Here is a 20,771-nt window from a genome sequence, read left to right as displayed (position 1 = left end):
ATGCGCGGGAGGGGGGCGGAACGGGACGGGACGTCACGGCGGCCGGAAGCTCCCCCGGGCGGCCCGGTTTGGATCTGCGCGCCGGTCGAGGCCCGGGCGGCGAGTGCCGAGAGCAGGTGGGAGCGGGGGAGCTGGAACATCTGTATGGGGAACATCTGTATGGGGAACATCTGTATGGGGAACATCTGTATGGGGAACACATCTGTATGGGCGGACATCTGTATGGGGGCGCGGCTGTACGGGGCGCGGCTGTACGGGGGAAAACGCCTGCATGGGGACACAGCTCTATGGCTGTCCGGAGGGGTGCATGGCTGTGCAGGACAGAGCGAGGCGCCCGCGGCGGTGGTCAGCGCTGAGCTCACCCTTCGCCTTTTCTGCCCCCGCAGCTCCAGCTGCCCGCGCCGGGCACATCGCGGAGCAGCGAGGCCATGAGACGCGTGCCCTGGCTGCGCTCGGTGCGGGGCTGCAGCCCCCAGCCCCGGCGATGCTCCTCCAGCTCCTCGGCCAGCCGCCCGCTGCCGCAGGAGCCGAGCCGGGAGCCAGCCGCGGGGCAGCGGCGCATGAACCCGCTCAACATCCAGATGCTCTCCAGGACCCTCCACGAGCAGATCTTCCGCGGGGCACACGTGCGCTACTCGGAGGAGGAGGTCCGGCGGAGCGTGGAGCACCTGCAGCGCCACGACCTGTGGGGCAAGGAGACCTCCACGCTGCCCGACGTGGACCTGCGGCTGCCCCGCATGTACGGGGACAACATCGACGAGCACTTTCGCCTGCTGGCGCAGAAGCAGAGCTTGCCCTACCTGGAGGCGGCCAACGAGCTGCTGCGCTGCGAGCTGCCCGCGCTGCCCGAGCAGTGGGCGTGGAAGCTGGGCTGGACCCGCTACGGCCCCGACGGGCGAGCGGAGACTGTGGACTTCCCCGAGGAGCGAGCGCTGGTGTTCGATGTGGAGGTGTGCGTGGCTGATGGCCACTGCCCGACGCTGGCCGTGGCCGTGTCGCCGCACGCCTGGTGAGATGCAGTGCCAGCAGCAATGCTGGGGTCACGGCAGGGGTGGGGGATATGGCTTTGAGAAGGATGGGGATGCTCCTGGGCAGAGCCTCTTCCTGCAATCCACTGCTGGCTTGCAGACATGACAAAGCCCCAAAATGTGGCTCTAAAATGTGGGAGGTGTGTGCTGCTCAGCAAGCACAGCACTCCCCAGGGTGGGTCACCTCCCTTGCACAGGTGGGGTCCTGCTCAGCCCCCCATGGCACTGTGGGTGCTTTTTTTGTGACAGCTGTGGGTGCCTCGTGTCCCCTGCAGGTACTCGTGGTGCAGCAGGCGGCTGCTGGAGCAGCGTTACTCCTGGTCCAGCCACCTCACCCTGGCTGACCTCATTCCCCTGGAGAGCCCAGCAGGTGCCAGCTGTGCTGGCAAACAGGACTGGAAGGAGAGAGTGGTGGTGGGACACAACGTGGCCTTTGACCGGGCGTTCATCAAGGAGCAGTACCTTATCCAGGTAATCCACTGAGCCTTTGATTTGTACTGGCAGCTGCAATTTCTTACCCACGTAATCATTTGCATTGGATCTTGAGGGTTATTTTGACAGATGCTGTTCTGCATAGGTACCCCAGGTTTGCACTCACTTTGTCGTGCAGAGCAGGTTGAGGTTGGGTCCCTTTAGAGGGAGATATTCTTGCATCCCATAAGGCTGCAGGGTGGCAGCTGGGGATGTGGCAGGAGCCTTTGAGCAGCTGACAGCCTGCACTGGGGATGCTTTTGGCTCTCAAAAGGGGAGTGTGGGAGGCAAATTTTCCCTTAACAAAAGCAGCTTGAGCACAGCACTTGCACCTCCTCCAGCATATCCCAAACCCTCTCTTTCCACTCACTATGTTGTGTCCCAGGGCTCCCAGATGCGTTTCCTGGACACCATGAGCATGCACATGGCCATCTCGGGGCTGACAGGCTTCCAGCGCAGCCTCTGGATGGCTGCCAAGCACGGCAAGAGGAGAGGGCTGCAGCAGGTCAAGGAGCACGTGAAGAAAACACGCAGCAAGACAGAGGGGCCAGCGGTGAGTGAGGGAGCTGAGCTGCTGGCAGTGGTGTGGGTGGCAGGGGTTGTTTGCTCCTGTGCAGGCAGAGTGGGAGCTGTTGGAGCAGCTCTGCTGCGTGAAGCTCTCCCAGCACTTTCCAGATAAGGTGGCCTTGGTTTAAACTGGAGCAGCAGCTTCCTTTACTCCTCCTGATCTTGGCTGCAGCTGGTCCTCCTCCCACACTGTCTGACCCTGCTGTTGTCCACAGATGACCTCGTGGGACTGGGTGAACGTCAGCAGCATCAACAACCTGGCTGATGTGCATGCACTCTACGTTGGAGGGGAGCCACTGGAGAAGGATGCACGGGAGATCTTTGTGAAAGGCACCATGGCTGACATCAGGAGTAATTTTCAGGTGCAGGAGGCCATCCCACCATCCTGACAGGCAGCAGGAACTGGGGAGGGGAGCAGGGTGGTGGTAGCTGCTGGGGTAGTTTCCATTTTGCTGCTCTTCCTTGCCCTGTGGTGGCAGGGGGGTGGCTGCTTTGCCTTCTCTCACCTGCTGCTGTCCCCAGGACCTGATGTCATACTGTGCCCGTGATGTGCAGGCCACCCATGAGGTGTTTCAAGAGCAGCTGCCGCTGTTTATGGAGAGGTGAGAGCTGCCAAGCCCTGGCTGGTGTTGGCCAAGGGGCTCTGGGCTTGGTGGGCAGTGGGGAGGGTCACAGGGTCACAGTCCCTCTGGGCATGAGATGGACTTGTCCTTAGGGTGTCCTGAACCTCTTTTCAGGAGGGACTTCAGACCCCTCCTGTGTGGGTGAGCAGGAATAAGCAGCAGCACAGTGTGGCTGGAGGAGGAGAGCAGGCTTCCTGAGGCCTGCAGTGATACAGCTTTGGGCTTGTTGCACAGGGCAGGCAGAAGATGCAGGGATCCTTATGGTTTAGGGGAACAGCCTTGAGGGTTGTGTGAGGCTGGGAAACTCTAGATGAAGGCACATTCATGTCTGTTATAGTCTGGTGCTTCCAGAGCCAATCCGCTCCAGCAGATACCTAATTCCTTGCTGCTTTGGGATCCAGGTGTCCCCACCCTGTGACGTTCGCAGGGATGCTGGAGATGGGAGTGTCCTACCTGCCGGTCAATGGGAATTGGAAGAGGTACCTGAGTGATGCTCAGGGTGTTTATGAGGAGCTGCAGAAGGAGATGAAGAAGTCCCTGATGAACCTGGCCAACGATGCCTGCCAGCTGCTGCACGAGAACAGGTACTGTGGGCTGGGGCTGCAGGTCCTGCTGGCAGGAGCCCAGGCACCAAGGGGTCCACGGGGGGCTGAGTGTGAGGGACAGGAGCAAAGCTGTGGTGTGACTATGGTGTGTCATCAGGTACAAGGATGACCCTTGGCTCTGGGATCTCGAGTGGGACATACAGGAGTTTAAGCAAAAGAAGAATCCAGGGAAGAAGAAGAAGAAGAAAGGTCAGGATGAGAACAGCCAGGTCTCCCAGACAGCAATGGATGCAGAAGACTCAGCACAGGAGTGGCACGAGGGTGAGCACAGGGGATCCCTGGGAATGAGGGATGCTCCAGGGGTGCCAGAAAAAGGGACAGGGTTTGTTGGTTCTACAGGGTGAATCATGGCTGGCCTGTGTCCCATGCTGCTGCATATGATGGGGAGCTGGTTTGATGTCCCTGTCCCCAGAAGGGTGGCACAGAGGGCCCTCTGCCAGCCAGTCCTCCTTGCCCCACCAGACCCTGGTCCCCCCAGTGAGGAGGAGGAACAGAAAGTCCCTGCTAGCCAGCTCTGTCTGGAGCACCTGAAAGAGACAGTCGCACTGCAACCCAAGAGACTGCAGCACCTGCCAGGCCACCCAGGGTGAGTTGGGGACCTGGGTGTCCCCAGAGCTTACCCTGCCCTCTCTGACCCATCCCTGATGCTCCCCAGCTGGTACCGCAAGCTGTGCCCACGCCTGGAGGAGGAGGGCTGGGTGCCTGGCCCCAGCCTCATCAGCCTGCAGATGAGGGTGACCCCAAAGCTGATGCGCCTCGCCTGGGATGGCTTCCCCCTCCATTACTCAGAAAAACATGGCTGGGGATACCTGGTGCCAGGCCGGCAGGACAATTTGCCAGTAGCCCCTGCAGAGACTGATGGCCCCTCCTGCCCACACAGGTGAGAGGGGTGGAATGGGGTGCTGGGCTGGGAGCTGCCCCATGGGGGTATTTGGGAGCTCCCTGGCTCCCTGCCCAGGTGCTGCCCCGGAGCCTTGGTGGGTGTGTCAGCCCTTCTCTCTCCTCTGCCAGGGTGATCGAGTACCTGTACAGGCAGCACTGCCTGGAGAAGGGCAAGGAGCAGCCCCCAGGGCTGGAGGCTGCTGTAGAGGATGAGCTGCTGGTGATGGACAACAGCACAATGTGGCAGAAGGTGAAGGAAGGGATGGAGGGTTCCCTGGTGGGAGGGAGGTGTGGGGCTGTGTGCATGCAGTAACCAGCCCTGTGTGCAGCTCCAGGGGCTGCAAGTAAGAAATTCCCTTTAATATGGGTTACTGGGGAATTGCTGTTTGATCTGGCTTCTCCCATGGTCCCTCTCTGCCACAGGTGGAGGAGCTGAGCCGGGTTGAGGTGGATCCAGAGGAGAAAATGAGCAGAGCAGACCAAACCCTTGCACTGGTAAGGGGGGATTTCCCGTGGAATGGGGTGGTGGATTGGTCCCTCTTTCCTCAATTTCCCCCTCCTGCCATGCCTGACTCATGGCATTGCCTCACTTTGCTAGTCACAGGAGGAGATGGAAGAGCCGAGCAGGAGGGCAGAAACAAGGAGCCGGCCCTCATACCACCATGGTAATGGTCCCTACAATGATGTCAACATCCCTGGGTGCTGGTTCTTCAAGCTGCCTCACAAGGCAAGTTGGGGTTCCTGGGGCTCTTCCTGTCCCCACAGTGCTGCTGGGGTGTTGGAAGTCCATCTCTGTAGCTGGGACAGGAGGATGCACAGAGCTTTACTGATGTGGAGTTGTGCCTTGCTGAGCCCTGACACCTCTTTTGCCACTAAAGGATGGGAATGAGAACAACGTGGGAAGCCCTTTTGCCAAGGATTTCCTGCCCCAGATGGAGGATGGCACCCTGCGGGCTGCTGTGGGCCGCACCCACGGGACAAGAGCCCTCGAGATTAACAAAATGATCTCGTTCTGGAGGAATGCTCACAAGCGGATCAGGTGGGCAGATGCGTTCATGGTGACACCTCTGTGGGTGGAGGCTGTCGTGACAGGGGAGTTTGTGTGGATGCGTGGGGGACTCAGCATCTCACCTGCCATGTGTCCCCCCAGTTCCCAGATGGTGGTGTGGCTGAAGAAAGGGGAGCTGCCTCGTGTGGTGACCAGGTACGGGGAGGAATGACCCAAATCTGGACTGTTGTTCCCTTCACCCCGTGCCAGGAGGGCTCTTGCAGGATGATGCTGATCCTCGCCTCTGTCCCAGGCATCCTGACTATAATGAGGAGGACAATTATGGAGCCATCCTGCCACAGGTGGTGACCGCAGGCACTGTCACCCGCCGGGCAGTGGAGCCCACCTGGCTGACGGCCAGCAATGCCCGGGTATGGCCATGCTTGGATCCTTGTCGGGGAGTTTTGGGGCTCCCTGTGTGTTTTGGACTGATGGGAGCTACCTGGGTTGGAATAGGAGCTGGATGTGGATGCTGGAATTTGAGGTGGTAGGGCCAGTGCTGGGCTCCTCTCGCTGATGTGCTTTGAGCTGGGAGAGGGGACGGAGTCAGCAGAGGCTCTGGAGCTTCATGGTTTGGTAAAAGGGGAAGAAAGTACCAGTTTCTGTGCTTTCTCAAGCTCCCCGTCTTCTGTGCTGGAGTAACCAAGTGAGTGATGCTCCACATGTGTTAACCCTGGTTTTGACATTGAGAGCAAAACCTAGGGGCACGGGAAATGCTGTGCCAGCACACTGTAACTGTGGGAGGAAGGCTTCTCCTGTGCCATGAAGGAGGAGAGGGATATGCTGACCTGGGCATCGTGTCCTGCAGACCGACCGGGTGGGCAGTGAGCTGAAAGCCATGGTCCAGGTGCCACCTGGCTACTCCCTGGTGGGAGCAGACGTGGATTCCCAGGAGCTCTGGATCGCCGCTGTGCTCGGCGAGGCACAATTCGCTGGCATGCATGGTGAGCTGGGGCAGTGCCACAGGGGAACACCTTTACCAGACAGGGAGGTGATCCCCCTGATCCTGATCCTGTTCCGTGTCCAACCTCTGCTCCCCTCCCACAGGCTGCACAGCCTTCGGCTGGATGACCCTGCAGGGCAAGAAGAGCAATGCCACAGACCTGCACAGCAAGACGGCTGCCACCGTGGGCATCAGCCGGGAGCACGCCAAGGTCTTCAACTACGGGCGCATCTACGGGGCAGGGCAGCCCTTTGCTGAGCGGCTGCTGATGCAGTTCAACCACAGACTCACCCAGCAGCAGGCACGAGAGAAGGCCCAGCAGATGTATGCTGTCACCAAGGGCATCCGCAGGTGGGTGTTGGCTGGGGACAGCGGGGACAGGGGTGGTGGCAGTGTCCCACGGGAGCTGGGTTGCTCACTCTCCCCTCCAGGTTTCATCTCTCCGAGGAGGGGGAGTGGCTGTTGACGCAGCTGGACCTGGCTGTGGACAGGGCGGAGGATGGATCTGTGTCAGCCCAGGATGTGCACCGGCTCCAGAAAGAAGCCTTGAAAAGGTGAGATGGTCTGACCCTGCATGGCTCTGTGGCGTCGGGATGTGAGGCAGAGAGGGCTGCAGCCTGAGGGGTGGTGGGCAGAGAAGGGAGATGGGGCTGGATAGGCTTGGTCCACCCTTCCTGCTCACTCAGTGCCAAGGAGGTTTGGTCTGGGGTCTCTCAGCCTCACCCACTCCCAGTGAACAATTAGCAGGGTCTCGTCCTGCTGCCACAAACCAGGAGGGAGTGTTTAAGGTTCTCAAATGGGCACCTGCAGCCTCCTCCCACACTTTCAGCAAACCTCCCCTCTGCCCCACAGGTCCCGGAATGGGAAGAAGTGGAATGTGGTGGAGCACCGAGTATGGACTGGAGGCACTGAGTCTGAGATGTTCAACAAGCTGGAAAGCATTGCCTTATCCCCCTCCCCACAGACCCCAGTGCTGGGCTGTCACATCAGCAGGGCCCTGGAGCCTGCCATGGTCAAGGGGGAGGTAAGATGAAGCTCTGGGCTGCTGAGATTTTGGCTTTGCTCATCTTCTCCAGAATGGGTACCCGACATTCAGCCCCTCTTAGATTGTTGGAGACCCAGTAGTCTCTTATAGCCATTCAGGAAACATTTATCTCTATGCCATCAAGCAAACCCAACCACCCTGAGTTTAACAGATTTCTCCCAGGAGCTGTCCTGTTTGGGTACCATGCCCTGCACCACAGTGCTATCTTACTGCCCCTCCATGTTTCCTTTCACCAGTTTCTGACCAGCAGAGTGAACTGGGTGGTGCAGAGCTCAGCTGTTGACTACCTGCACCTCATGCTGGTTGCCATGAAGTGGCTCTTCGAGGAGTTTGACATCAACGGGCGCTTCTGCATCAGCATCCACGATGAGGTGCGGTACCTGGTCCAGCACCAGGATCGCTACCGGGCAGCCCTGGCCCTGCAGATCACCAACCTCCTCACAAGGTGAGACATGAGGGCTCTGGGGTCTCCTGAGGAGGAGCAGAAGTGCCTCAGGAGTGGGACAGGCAAGCCCCAGGGGCTGGAGTTGGCTTTACCTGCAGCAAGCTGGTGCAGAGCCGTTTTCTTCTGCTCAGGGCAAGTTAGCAGCACTGGAGGCTGCAGTTCCTTCATGCGTGACTCAGGTGTCTATAAATGGACCTCTGCTTTGATTTCTAGGGATAATGTGCTGGCAAGAGAGGAATATCATGGATGTTTTGGCTCCTGCAGAGATGGGGCCAATCACTGGCTCTGCTGGGATGCAAGTGCATCACCTCCTGTTCCCTTCACGGCTGCAGCTGTCACAGGGCAGCAGCCTTTGGGCATGGTTGAGCATCTTGGAGCCTGACACTGTCCCATCCCTCGTCCCCTGCTGCCTTCAGGGCACAGCAAGGGGCACAGCTCATCTCTGCTGTGAGCACCAGCACTGTGCTCCTCCCACAGCATGGGATGTTCCTGCTGCTTCCCTGCCACATGCAAAACTAAGCTCAGCCTAGAAAGCTCCTGAACTCAAAGGGCTCCTGTTGATCCAGCTCTGGCACAGGCAGCTTTGCCAGATCCCCTTCCCAGCACTGTGAGGTATTTGGTTATGCAGGAGCTGACCAAGGTGAGCTGTTTCTCCTGTGTGGAGGCAGGAATGCCACAAACAGCCTTTCTGCAGCCGCAGCAGGGACAGGCACCCTGACGTTCCTGCCTTTGTGCTGGCTCCTGTGAGCACAGGGCTTCCTGCTGGGAAAATCCTGCATCTGCTCTGCCTGCCAGGGAGGATTAGCCAGCAGTGAGGGGCTGGATTCTTCCCTTCTCCCAATGAGGCTCCATTACTTCCAAGGAGGCATTGTTACTCTGTTCCTCCCATGCCCACCTTAGCAATACTTGACCCTCCTGCTACCCAGGACTTAAAGAGCACCTTGTCCCCCACCTGCTGAGTGATGTGGGTGCAGAGTAACCTGTGAGGGGTGCCTGGCCAGTGTTTGGTAAACGAGGCTGATCAGAACTGGGTGTGACAAGGCCAAGAGTGATGTCCAGCACCATGCCACCTGCTCTCTTGTTTTCCAGGTGCATGTTTGCCTACAAACTGGGCCTCCAGGATCTGCCACAGTCAGTGGCTTTCTTCAGTGCAGTGGACATTGACCAGTGCTTAAGGAAAGAGGTGACCATGAACTGCGTGACGCCATCAAATCCAATGGGGATGGAGAAGTATGGCATCCCTCAAGGTGAGCGGTGTCTGTGCAAGCTGCCCCCTGTAATCATCTCTGCATGAGCCTCCCCAGCTTAGGAGGAGGAATTACTATCAGGGAACAACCGCTAAGACCAATAACTTGGTTTTAGCAGTTATTCCCTGAGGGCTCCTCTGTTCACCTGAGGCACCTCATGAACCACTTGGTTCCTGACCCATCATCTGACCTGCAGGGCAACCACCATGCTGGAGCCTGTGCCTTTCCTCAGTCCTCGAGAAGTTTGTGCTGCTGCTTCCACATATTTGTGCTCTCTTCTCCCATGCTTTGTGCCCCTCAGAGGAGCCCTCCTGTGCACTTTTAACACAACCCAAATTTAATTTCTCCTTCTCTGAAAGGAGGCATCTCAACGACCTTGTCTATTTTGCCCTGAAGACCCAAACTTTTCCATCCTTCATTCCTTTCCCTCCTTCCCCGATCTCCCTTAGCCCAGCACAGCTCTATTCAGAGAACTGCTTTGGCATTTCTGGGTGCTTCCTCAGCAGTCCCAATGCCTCAGGTCATCCCTGTCTGCACTCAGTGTAACCCTCTAATTGCTGCAAGCAAACATTTAACTGGGCTGGAAAAGCAGTTCCTCTTCACTGCAGCAGCTCCTTCCCAGACAAGGGAAGAACTGCCCTCAGATTTCTTCTCTCAGTCGCTGCACACATCAGATGCTCCACCCTTAAAAAACCTTTATTAGGAGTCTTGCAGGCAAAGGGTGCTTTCAGAAACAGGATTTGTGCTCGGTAGGCAAAAAGGGCACTTCCACCAAGAACAAGGCAAATTAAACAAGTGCATCACAATCAGGGTCAACAAAAACATAACAGCAAAAATGTGCAAAACCAGCCTGGGCAGAGGAAGCTGTGGCCTCTCACTGCTCAGGAACTGCACACAGCAGCTTCAGCTTCAAGGTGGAACAGCTCATGTTCCCAACTTCCTGCTGGTGCTGGTTCCTGCATTCTCACCACCACCCAAACCAGAAGTTTCAATAAATTTAGGACTTTCTGTGCTAAATGTTCTGAACTAAAGCAAATCCCAACCATCACTCTCTTACGTTGCACAGTCTGAGTGTACTGCAGGGAACTGACTGTCCCCTTATCTTCCAGGAGAAGCACTGGATATCTATCAGATAATTGAAATAACCAAAGGTTCGCTGGAGAAGAAATGATGACACCAGAGTGCCAGGACAATTATCCAGACCGTATGCCAAAGCCTCACTGTCCTTTCAGACGCAGATCTTTCGGCAGGGACTGATCCCAGTCACTCCCTTTGCTTTTTGCTGTAAGAAGGGATGTTCCTGGGGAAGATTTTTGTAGCAGCACATTCGAATAGCAGAGGCACTTCTGATGGCAGCAGCTAGCTGTAAAACCTGAGACAGGGGCCAGAGTCACTCCCGTGGACACAAAGGAAGAAGTACTTGGCAAGAGAAGCAATAAACCATCATCTCCATATCTGCAGCCTCTGAGAGCAAGGCGAGTCCACCATGGAACAGGCACTGAGAGCAGGCAGCAGCAACCCCAGTTTACTTTTTTCTTTGTCTCTTCTTTTTGGGTTCCTGGTTCTCATCTGTCTGCTCCGCTGTGCTGCTCTGGAGAGGGGAGGGAGAGAGCAGCAGTAGAGTGTGATTGTTTTTGTGTGAGTAGTCTAAGGAATGTTTACCTAGAGCAAGAAGCCAGGTGTGCAGAGTAGGATTTAGCTCTTTATTCCTCCCAAACAAAATGACCTGAATATGGGACTCCTGTCAGCCACTGAGACTTTCCCCATGAACCACCCCCTCCCCAATTCATGCTGGAACTTAGACCACAGGCTACCAGTGGCACAGAACAGGGACTCTGTCCTGGGTTTGGGCTTGTTGAAACACTCAGGAAAATATGGACAGAAGCACCAATAAAAACCTGGACAATCAGCAGAGTAAATTGTTTATTTTTCTTAGCCAGCACAGGTTACACTGTCTTCACCAGCACTATCTAATAGAGATGGGTCTGAGGAGGATGATGCCTTGCAGAGTTTGCCCTGCCTTTATCTACAAAAACCTGCATACAAAACCATTTTGCATTGTGCTGCAAAGGTCTGATCCTGGCCAGGCAGTAGGTCCTCAGATGTAAGGCTGATAGACCTCTCTGCTTGCTGAGGCAAAGAACAAGGCCTTAAGAACATTTTCCCTTCCCTAAGACCAGGAACACAGAGAGCTGGTGCATGAAAATAAAAGCCACTAAAGGCAGAGGGCTGGGGTGTAGGGGGTGTTGATCAGAGTAACTTCACTCCTTCCTATCAGCTTACTATTAAAGTGAGATCTCAACCAGGGAAAACTGGCTGTCCTAACTCCACACATTCCTGAACAACTCACAGATACACTTGGCTTCTAAAGAGGAGGAAACCTATCAGTAAAAGCAGCTAAATGAATTCTGACCTGGTCGTTGTGTGGCTCATTCTCAGCATCCTCCGTGTTGCGCTCCTGCAGGGCACTGTCCAGCACGGACGCGTTGATGCGGAAATCCCGGGAGGTGCTTAACTTCATGTACTGCATCAGGTTCACCTGCAGCAGCCAGGGGGACACCAGGCAGGGAAAACATTAAGCCAAGAGCATCTTAGTTTAGTTTTTCTACCCTGCCTGGTCCTTTGCACAGCACTGGGACTGAGTCCATCACAGTAACAATGCAGGACTGAAGCACCAAGTGGGTGAAAAGGCACACAGTTCAGTAGTGTTGGGCCAGGAGCATGGGCAAGGGCTGAAAGGTCCTTACACCTTCCCAATTTAAGCATTAATAGACATTAATAACAACTCTCCAACATGCCATTGATCCCACTGTTCCACCAGGTTCAGGTCACAGAAGAGTTTTGCTTTACATTACCTTTGACTTCTTGGAGAGATGGATAAGGAACTTCTCATATTGCTCAATTGCAAAAATCAGGTTTGGGATTGGCTTGGTCTCCCGAAGCACCTTGGCCTGAAATGCAGAGAGGAGTGAGATGGGTCAGATTTGGAAGGGCACAATGGCACTGCAGCATGACACGAAGACCACAACATTCCCAGTTTAGAGAAGGGTCTTCAATAGCCTTGCTCTGTACCTCTCCTGCCCCAACAAGCCTGCCAGCTTTGTTTCTAGTTTTAAATTGACTCCCAGGATGGTTCTGCAGTGAGGCTCTGCCTGCTGTGTATTGTTTTGTTCTCTGCCTGCAGTCCACAGCCCTGATATCCCTGTCAGCCATCAGAGCAGCAGCTCCTCTGCTCCAACTCTCCTGAGGCATCACAAGCACAGGCCATCCAGGCAAGGAGCATCCTGACGTTTCACCACATTTTTGTCCTCCTTATTTACCACCACTGGTGTTCGTTCCCCATGGTGACAGAGTGGTAAAGGACATGCAGCCTTTCAGCCCGTTTCCATACACTTATGGAAGAGCTAGGAAGATCATGCTTGTGGCTTTTAAACCCTTAACATCACAGGAATGTCTGGGACAGCTGACGAGACGGAGGAGATGCTGTCTGGCAGCACAAACAAAGGACATCAAGAATCAGAAACCTGCCAGCCTGCTCACTTGCTCCCAAACAAATAATCCAGTCATTTTCAACTGCCTTGCTTTAGTGGAATCCATTCCTTCCTTCATCTTTAAATGTACTGATAAAATTAAGAAACACTTAAAGAGGATGCAATATTGGTTCCAATAAATTTGCCCATATCTGTAATTTCATAGCTTACCCCAAATGGTAAAAATATCAGACAGGGCAGACTGTCCAGATTGACCTTTTTTTCTTGTCTATGAGATTTTAAGCTGCATTTAGTGAAGATGGCTTTTTTTGTTGTGGCTTTTTGGCTGTATTTTGTTTGTGCTTTTTTAGACTTTTCACTGAAGTTACAACAGATTAAAGTTGATTTTTACTTAAAGGCCCAAATGACAATTTGGCTGGTGATCTGTAAGGTGCCACCAGGTACCACAAGCCTCAAAGTATGATCCTGCAACTACAGCCCATGTTCTAATGGAGTGAGTCAGTCTTACCATGACTGTGGAGACTGCAGCAGCTTCATCCTCTTTCTTCTTCTTTTTCTTCTCCTCTACAAAGCTTAAGCTCTCACTGTGGATGTTCTGAATGAGGATGCCAAAAGATGTGTCATTAGAGGGTAAGCAGGGAAGAAAGGCCAGAGAAATCCTTGCTCTGGCCAGCTAACAGCATTACCAGCTAGGCAACGGAAAGGTAACAGTACAAGGATGGAATTTGGGGTGATCTCAAAAGAAGTAAGGGAAGAAAAACTAATTTCATAATTGATACATTCAGAACTATGCATGTTTGAGAAGTCCCCAGCAGTGATAGCTCTGCACACCTTCCCCAGTGTGTTGTACAATTGCTGTGGTCCTCACACAAGTACCCAGCTCCTCTCCAGGCAGATAAATCCCAGCTTAAGCACTGCAGTCTTTGGCACCCACATTACTTCATACTGTGATGACTGCAGTGTTGTTGACCTTTATTTGCCATTGTGGTTAACAGCAGTATTAATCTCATCCAAAAAAACCCCACATGAACAGAGGGGAAAAAAACCAGCTAAAACCCAGCTCCTTCCCTGCTCAAGCAGAAACCACCATGCTCAGTCCCAATGGTGCTGAAATGTCTTACACTATATTTGACAAAGTAAAGCTTGAACTATAAGAAACTCAGGTCATGTCAAGAAGATTAATAATCCCCAAGGGTGCCTGTGTACTGAAGCTGATACACCACTCAGCATCAGATAGACTGACTGTGATTCTGCCAGTTAATTTAGGCCTTACCTGGACGTAAGTAATGAATGAGTAACACTGTGGGGTCAGATGGGAACCTGAGAGCTTCACCTGCAAAGGAGCAGAGAGAGAGAGAGGCTGCTGTTACTCCTCTAACTCGAGGCAATGAGCCATTTCCCTGGCTATTTGCTCACACTCACCAGCTTTTCAAGTCTTCCTGGGATCGTATTTGAGGTGCTGCGGCAAGCCTGGATATACTGCAAGGAAAACAGGAGTTTCTTCTAGCTGTGCTGTTCCCATCCAGTATGCAGGCAGAGCTCAAAGCAGCTCATACAGTGGGCACAGTGGGGAGGGCAGGATTTGCAAGAACCACCCTCCCCAGTGGCTTGCTCTATCCCAAATACCATGTCTGCATTCCAGAGCTGTTAGAGGAGAGCTCTGGGGTAGTCCCCACCTTGGCTCAAAGGAGCTCCACAGGCCTGTGTTTCATGGCCCAGTTCCTGCTTCAGGGAATGGGAATGAGTGGTAAGGGCAGGACTGGTGAGCACTGTGAGAACACTGTGAGCTTCACTGAACACACTGAGCTTCATTCCCCTACAGTTGTGTAGAGGAACCCACAAAGCACCCTGGAAATACAGCAACTCCAAGCCATGCAAAGCCAAATTCAGCTGGAGAGAAACTTTCCTTTTATCTCCACTGGTACAACTCTGACTGCTCAGAAAGGTCACAAAATTGAGGGCATGAAAGCCAACACAACAAGGGCTCAACTCCTGCAAGAGATCAACAGCCCAGCCCCGAGTGTAGCTGCTGCCAGGGGTCACTGTGAGCTTGCTGCAGCAGATGGGGAGAAGGTTTTTAGCTCAGAGGCAGCCCACTGTCAGCAGAGCACACTCACGTGTTTGATGAGGGAGGTGAGAATTGCATATGTCTTGCTGAGGCTTCTCAGCAGTGTGTCCACACAGCTCCCTGCTGGGAGTGCAGTCTGCACCAGCTCGTGATAGACTGTCAGCAGAGTTCCCAGCTGCAGAATTACACCTTTCTCCAGAGCCTGAGTTTGGTTTGATGCCTGAGAGGAGTCTTCTGGAAGAAAGAGATAAATATCTGGTGAATGTATGTCTAATGAATCCAGTTGTGCACAAAAGACCCTCTTTGTGTCTGCTGCATAAAGCCCCAGTGGGGTAAGGGGAAAATAATCACTGGAGGGATTTTGTGACAACACCCTTATCTTACACTGTTCATGTGAAACCACCTCAAGGGAGAATTTAACCTGCCCTCAGACGATGCTATCTCAAAATCCTCAAATATCTTTTTGCTCTCTGTATTTATCTGTTTTTGACAAAGCTGTAACAGTAAGAACTGGACCACTTTTATTACCTGATGTGTCTGACCCCAGACTGGTGAGTTTCTTGATAAGCCAATCCACCTCTTCAAGAACCTTATCCACTTGACCGAGAACCAGCAGCTGAGACAGAAACACCAATAACAAAACAGGTTTTTGGAGGAGTTTGGCACAACAGGAGCTGCAAGCTGCTCTAAGCACAGTAGCCCTGGACACTGCAGGTGTCACACACAGAGCTCTGACTCACACAGACAGTGGGGGCTGCAGTCTTGGCATTCACTATGGCGAAATGGCACCGACCCTCCACTTCTACGTCCTGGTCAGGAGAGAAAACAAATTGTGGTGAGTAAAACTTTACCTGCTGTCACATAGTTTGCAGCAGAGATGCACTCAGTTCTGACAGCACTATGTGATGAAGAGCTCAGCTGCTCCTGCATCATACCTGATCTATGTCTCCCAAGCAGGCGTGGATGTCTTGTGCAAGTTCCCGCAGGAGACCAACAGGGCTCTTGTAGAGAACGTGGACACTGAAGAGCAGAGACAGCAAACCCTTGCAGCAAGAAATATCCTCTGTGGGGAAGAGAAAATAACACACTGCCAGGTGCAGAGCTTGCCTAGCTACTTAGGAACATCAGACATCCAGTGAGGGAAAGTCTCAGATTCAGTACAGATTTAACAGTAGGTGAAAATCCTATCAAAGTACTGCAGCTACAAAAGCAGGGTTTAAAACATCAGGCATCCTATGTGAGAGTGCAAAGGGAGGTATGGCACACTGGAGCCCCTGGCTCATAGAAAAATGGTGACCAAAAGCACTGAGGAAATGCAATACAAACTCTGGCAAAAGTTCTATCTTTCCAGAGTATAAATCCCAATTTCAGCCTAAACAATGAGGGAGAAAAGTCAAGCGAGTGGCTTCCTTTTCTTCAGCAACACTAATAATTTTAGAGATGGAGCTCCTTCTGTAATACTCGTGCTTATAATCACAATGTTGTGGCAATGTGCCACAGAAAGGGACCTGAATGTATCTTGACGAAGAGGTAAAACCAGGACAGACCCCAGCAGAGCATGTAAGAGTCTAATATCAGACCTGACACATCACATCTAAACATGCTCCTCAAAGCTTACTTACCAAGAGCATTTTCTTTGCAAACTTTGACTGTCCAAGTCAGGAACTGAAGGAACTATCCAAGAGGAAAAAATATACTATAACTTTGAAACAGAATTCAAAGCACAAAACTAATAGTAATAATAAAAATTCAAGACAATGAATCACAGCAAAGGAAGATGAATAGAGCACCCAGCTGTGCTCTGTGAAGTTTCACAAGGGACACTTAGCCTACCAACGAGTCAAAAGCTGAGACCCAGGACAGGATAATGGCTACACATTCCCTTGGATAGAGTAACAGCTCCATTTAATTTAAGGTAAATGATGACTCCAGACTGCTGGCACACTTAGTGCAGTTCCTAGCTTGTAAAATTGGGGCACTTTAGAAAATGACTCCTTGTGTGGAAGGAATTAGGCACTCAGCCAGTTTGGACTGGACACAAGTCTGCTGGCCTTTTTTGCCTCTGTTCCCACATGGAGGCCATACCACAACTAGGTTATGTTAGAAGTCCCTGCTCAGGAAAACAAATCATTCAGGTGACATAAGGCAGGATCAGAATGTGCAGGAGTGGGATGGCAAGACAACTTCCTGTTAAGTGTCCTTGCAGGCGTGTGACAGGAGAACCCTTGACAATGTAACAAAACTGTCTCTTTGACCTGGTGGGGTCTGTTGGGAGGAGGCAGGACACACATGTCAAAGCCCACAGATGCCAAACCCATCTGATAATCTCCTTCCCACACCTATGGCTACGACACCCATCCCAGCCACAACATGAAGGTTGAGGAGCACCTGCTGCGAGGTTGGATCCAGCAGTTTGGACAATGTGGAGAGAATGGTGATGAGTGACTGCGTTTCCTTGGCATTGAAGTCATCTTCAGCACTGCTGAGTTGGTTCACCAGAGACCTCTGCTCACAGGAAGGAAAACAATCCCTGAGTGTGAATATGTGTTGCAGAAGCAAATAACCAGAAGCTGTGGCAGATAAAGGGATCAGCAGCAAGGAGAATGACAAAGAGCATAAAAAGAGGACTCTTCTCAAGAGCAAGTGCTGATTTTTGTTAGGAGAGCTTACATACAGGGCTGCATATGGTCAGTGTGACTTTTAGAATACTCAGGTAAGTTTATGCTGCACTGAGGGACCTAGAGTTCTGTAAATACACATGCACTTCCACCCAGCTCTGCAAGGCACCCTGAAGAAGCTTTCCTTAGGGATCAGAAACTTTTCAGAACTGCTAGTGAATCAGTGCCACAGTTGCTATCACATACTCAACCCTGTGGGTCAAGCAACAGAGAGCTAGCAGGGTTTCCTGCCAGAATTCCAAATGCTTTGGAACACTTGCAGCACACAGTGGTACTCACCTGAAACTGTCGGATCTGGAAGGCAGCTTTCTCTGTGACATTAATATCCGTTTCTTCTGCGTCACCATCAGTAATATCTGGCAGAGACAGAGAGGTGCAGAAAAAAAGCTAAATGCCAAGAGCAGAATACAGGATTTATTTCCAAAAGTGGGAAAGACTGCTCACAGCTAGAGGAGGAATAGACTGCAGAACCACCGTGAGCAGAAAAAACATGTTAAAGGAGAACTTCAAATAGATGAATGCTATATCAGACCCCAACTATCTTCTGCTGACAGACTGAGAGCTCTATAAAGGCAGGTAAAATATATCTCTGGAACTTGTCTCTGGTGTGAAGATCTATGCTACTAAGCACACCTTGCTACTGAGAGACAAGAACCAGACCCAGCTCTCCCTAGTTATGGATAAAGGGTGCCCACACATGGGCTGGAACCTGGAGGGTAGAAAACAGAGCAGAATTGTACCATGTGCCTACCCAGGGCTTGCAGAAACTGGGGGATCCTGGCAGAGTACAGCTGCTGCACCGTGTTGAAGATCCGCAGCAAACCTTCCAAGCACAGAAGTGAAATGCTTTTGCCCTTCTTCTTCCCTGATTCTTCAACAGTGGTGGGAATTGAAGTGTACCTCCAGAGCAGAACCCTGTGGGATGGGAGTTGAGATTTACTCCAGCAAAGCTGGCTGCACAGGGCAAGAAGTAGATTCTACTCTTACGATCATATTTTTAATATTATTAACTTGGAAGGTCTTTTACCTATAGGAAAAGGGTGGGGGAAGAGATCTTTTTTAAGATTTTATTTTAATGTCAGCAAAACAGCTACTGCATTCTTACTGCACAGCTAAATAATTTAATTCTTTCCAGGTGCCAAGGGACCTTCCAATCCCATTTCAAGTCCATCTTTACACACTCATTCCTTCCACCCTGCTTTCCTTCTTTCTCAGACTACCCAAATCCTGACCACTGGTGTCAAATCTGCCAGTGACAAAAAGAGCTTTTCTCCTGGCAGTTTGCATCTGTTAAATGTCAGAATTCACTATAGGGCTCTCTATAAATAAAATCAGAAAGGTAAAGACAGGCAAGCAAAGTAAAAAGCTGTGGGGAAAGCAAAATTGTTTGGCCCAAAGGAGACTTTTCTATTTGTAGGCAAACATCTTTTTCCTGCTTCCCTAAGCCCACTTCTTCCCTTTTTTGTTCCCTCTCCTTTCTTCTCATTAGTTCTGTCGCCTGCACAGATGATCTTATTCTGTTTCAATGTCCAATCACGCAAAACATGTAGCTCACATGTAGTCCTAATGACTGCAACAAAAATAGCCTCTATTATTTGGGGCGAGACACAAAACCGGCATTATGCATGGCAGGGGTAATTTGCATTTTGTGCTCTCTGCTGACTGGGCTCTGAAAAGACCCCATGCAGATATGACCTAGATTCCCAAAGACATTTACATGGTTCACATTCTTGGATTTCCAAAGGATTAGATGCGTGAATGTCTTCAAGCATCTTGCAGAAGTCCTAAACAAATGCTTTCTAAAGCTTGTGTCCCTCATGCATCTGTTTTGCTCTGTAGCTCAAAGTGAATTTTAACTTCACTGCATTCCAGAAGCCTCAAGAATCCAGCCTGCAATCATCCTACCTTCTCTGTGACGATGAGCGATGAACCAGAGGCCAGAAAGGGGCTGTAAATGTTTGATGGCATTTGGCTCTTTCAGGCCAAGTTAGTAGAGCTGTATCACTCACTATGGCACAGAAACTGTAGTGCCTCCCCTTGATTTCTCAGGAGCAAAGAAAGGCAGTGACCTCAACCCAGCAACAACTGTTTGAAACAGTTATGGACTGCATTCTTCTCTCAAAACCCTACCTGACAACCAAAAACCCCCCAAATGCATTGCTGATGTCTCCACACAGACTCACTGCGTGATTTTGCAGAGGTTCTGGAACATCTTCTCCTGATTTTGCCCATCTGGTCCATCCGTTTGTCCAGTCTCCTCCAGCTGCTGCACCTTCTGCAGAGCGACACTGACAGCATAGCGCAGGAACTCCGTGCTGGAGCGCAGCACAGCCAGGCTCTCCTCGTGGCTTTGGGCATTGTCCCTGCAGGCCAAAAAAAAAACTGTCAGAGAACTGAAGATGCACAGGGATAGCTGATGAGATTCAAAACTTAAATATGCATTTACAAATAAAATCTCTGGCTCAGCTCAGGGTGGAAAAGACCCCTTGTTTTGGTAGCTTGTGGTGAGCACTTGGAGGATAAAGTTGCACCAGCTTTCCCAAACACATGGTTTGAATTGATGTCTGGCTCTGCCTCCACACAGGACTGGACACCTTCTCACCTGAACAGAGCTGTGATCAGAGTAGATACAAAACCCATGGACAGGAAGCTCCGTGCAGTTTTGTTGCTCAAGGCAGATTTGTTCTTTCCAGCTTTCTCCCTCAAGATTTCAGAGAGTTTGTTGTAACATGTAAACAGGCCTAGGACATCCTCAAACTTGTTCTTACTGCAATAAAGTAGTAGAAAGCATTAATGGAGAAAATGCAGTCTTGGAGTTTCCCATTTGAAGCTTCAGCTGCCAAATTACACAATGACACTGCCTAAATGATGAAACAATGACCTATTACAGCTCCCTGCCTCTCTAGCAGTGTATACCTCACCCAATCCTCCTCAACCTGCTCTTCTACAAAATGTCAGATCCCATCTCCCACAACACATGATATTCCAAAGGAAAACACTCCCCAAGGCTCTGTGAGTGGCTGTGCCACAAGGCACTCATGCTCAGATCACTGACTCTGTGTTGGCACTACCATCCTGTGCCTGCAATGAGGCTGTACTCCAAAGAGCTGGGCAAATAACAGCACAGCTAATGCTAGAGGGTGGGATTTAATGTTTTACCTGAAATTCCCGATGTTGAAATTGTACTCAATCAGAACCTCACAAATTCCCATCACCTGAATGGCATAGATGTTATTTTTCACGCCAACACCAGAAGACAGCGAAAAATCTGCTGATTTATCCTGAGAGGTAAAGAAAACAAGTGAAAAATCTTCTCAAACCCTGACAAGAACTCGGCGTCTTCTCCCACTGAGTCAAACTGAAAATCTGATTTACCAGTTCAAAGTCTTCCAACTCGCTCTTGATCATTCGTCGTGTGACAGATTCTAACATCTCTTCAAAGTTTTCCTCAAATCCCACACCCTCCTCCTCCTCGTCATCTTCAGCTCCTTGGCACAGACGCACGGTGCTCTTGTACCAGGCAAGACAGTGCTGGATACAGCACAGCAGATGGGCCTGCAGGAAGCAGCCACAGTCACATCCAGCCTTTGAGCTGGAGGTCACTGGCAGCAGTGGACATGGGCCAGGCTG

General features: G+C 51.7%; 2 protein-coding genes across 3 annotated transcripts in view; one reads left to right on the top strand and one right to left on the bottom strand.

The window, feature by feature from the left end:
- Nucleotides 1-30: 30 nt before the first annotated feature.
- Nucleotides 31-10,813, top strand: POLG (DNA polymerase gamma, catalytic subunit). Its single transcript, XM_085070442.1, has 23 exons — nucleotides 31-116; nucleotides 387-1,009; nucleotides 1,304-1,499; nucleotides 1,885-2,052; nucleotides 2,282-2,428; nucleotides 2,589-2,668; nucleotides 3,091-3,273; nucleotides 3,392-3,555; nucleotides 3,757-3,880; nucleotides 3,950-4,174; nucleotides 4,306-4,426; nucleotides 4,600-4,671; nucleotides 4,775-4,903; nucleotides 5,055-5,215; nucleotides 5,327-5,380; nucleotides 5,478-5,595; nucleotides 6,033-6,168; nucleotides 6,272-6,518; nucleotides 6,599-6,721; nucleotides 7,020-7,191; nucleotides 7,449-7,657; nucleotides 8,747-8,904; nucleotides 10,014-10,813. The coding sequence occupies exons 2-23, from the start codon at nucleotides 429-431 to the stop codon at nucleotides 10,073-10,075; spliced, it is 3,630 nt and encodes a 1,209-aa protein (XP_084926568.1). The 5' UTR covers nucleotides 31-116; nucleotides 387-428; the 3' UTR covers nucleotides 10,076-10,813.
- Nucleotides 9,580-20,771, bottom strand: part of FANCI (FA complementation group I) — a 23,811-nt gene continuing 12,619 nt past the window's right edge. The window contains exons 20-37 of one of the 2 annotated variants that reach the window (XM_085070440.1): nucleotides 20,517-20,696; nucleotides 20,301-20,422; nucleotides 19,744-19,908; nucleotides 19,325-19,504; nucleotides 17,893-18,056; nucleotides 17,421-17,497; nucleotides 16,852-16,968; nucleotides 16,086-16,137; nucleotides 15,399-15,526; nucleotides 15,204-15,272; nucleotides 14,992-15,079; nucleotides 14,513-14,697; nucleotides 13,818-13,874; nucleotides 13,669-13,728; nucleotides 12,904-12,990; nucleotides 11,760-11,855; nucleotides 11,318-11,443; nucleotides 9,580-10,495 (exon numbers count right to left, since the gene is read on the bottom strand). In XM_085070440.1, coding sequence (XP_084926566.1) covers nucleotides 10,430-10,495; nucleotides 11,318-11,443; nucleotides 11,760-11,855; nucleotides 12,904-12,990; nucleotides 13,669-13,728; nucleotides 13,818-13,874; nucleotides 14,513-14,697; nucleotides 14,992-15,079; nucleotides 15,204-15,272; nucleotides 15,399-15,526; nucleotides 16,086-16,137; nucleotides 16,852-16,968; nucleotides 17,421-17,497; nucleotides 17,893-18,056; nucleotides 19,325-19,504; nucleotides 19,744-19,908; nucleotides 20,301-20,422; nucleotides 20,517-20,696 — 2,019 coding nt within the window. In that variant the 3' untranslated portion in view covers nucleotides 9,580-10,429. The remainder of the gene's footprint in view (nucleotides 10,496-11,317; nucleotides 11,444-11,759; nucleotides 11,856-12,903; nucleotides 12,991-13,668; nucleotides 13,729-13,817; nucleotides 13,875-14,512; nucleotides 14,698-14,991; nucleotides 15,080-15,203; nucleotides 15,273-15,398; nucleotides 15,527-16,085; nucleotides 16,138-16,851; nucleotides 16,969-17,420; nucleotides 17,498-17,892; nucleotides 18,057-19,324; nucleotides 19,505-19,743; nucleotides 19,909-20,300; nucleotides 20,423-20,516; nucleotides 20,697-20,771) is intronic. The other variant, XM_085070441.1, reaches the window with a different exon arrangement.

This window comes from Lichenostomus cassidix, chromosome 10 (genome assembly GCF_008360975.1).
Source record: "Lichenostomus cassidix isolate B80296 chromosome 10, HeHo_3.0, whole genome shotgun sequence".
Taxonomy (NCBI): domain Eukaryota; kingdom Metazoa; phylum Chordata; class Aves; order Passeriformes; family Meliphagidae; genus Lichenostomus; species Lichenostomus cassidix.
This window is presented reverse-complemented; position numbering and strand designations above follow the sequence as displayed.

Bases quoted from the DNA above. Each gene is read 5' to 3' on its own strand.
- POLG (XM_085070442.1), top strand. From the start codon at position 429: ATGAGACGCGTGCCCTGGCTGCGCTCGGTGCGGGGCTGCAGCCCCCAG. The intron at 6,169-6,271 runs GTGAGCTGGGGC...CCCCTCCCACAG, and splicing joins ACAATTCGCTGGCATGCATG to GCTGCACAGCCTTCGGCTGG. The intron at 7,192-7,448 runs GTAAGATGAAGC...TCCTTTCACCAG, and splicing joins CTGCCATGGTCAAGGGGGAG to TTTCTGACCAGCAGAGTGAA.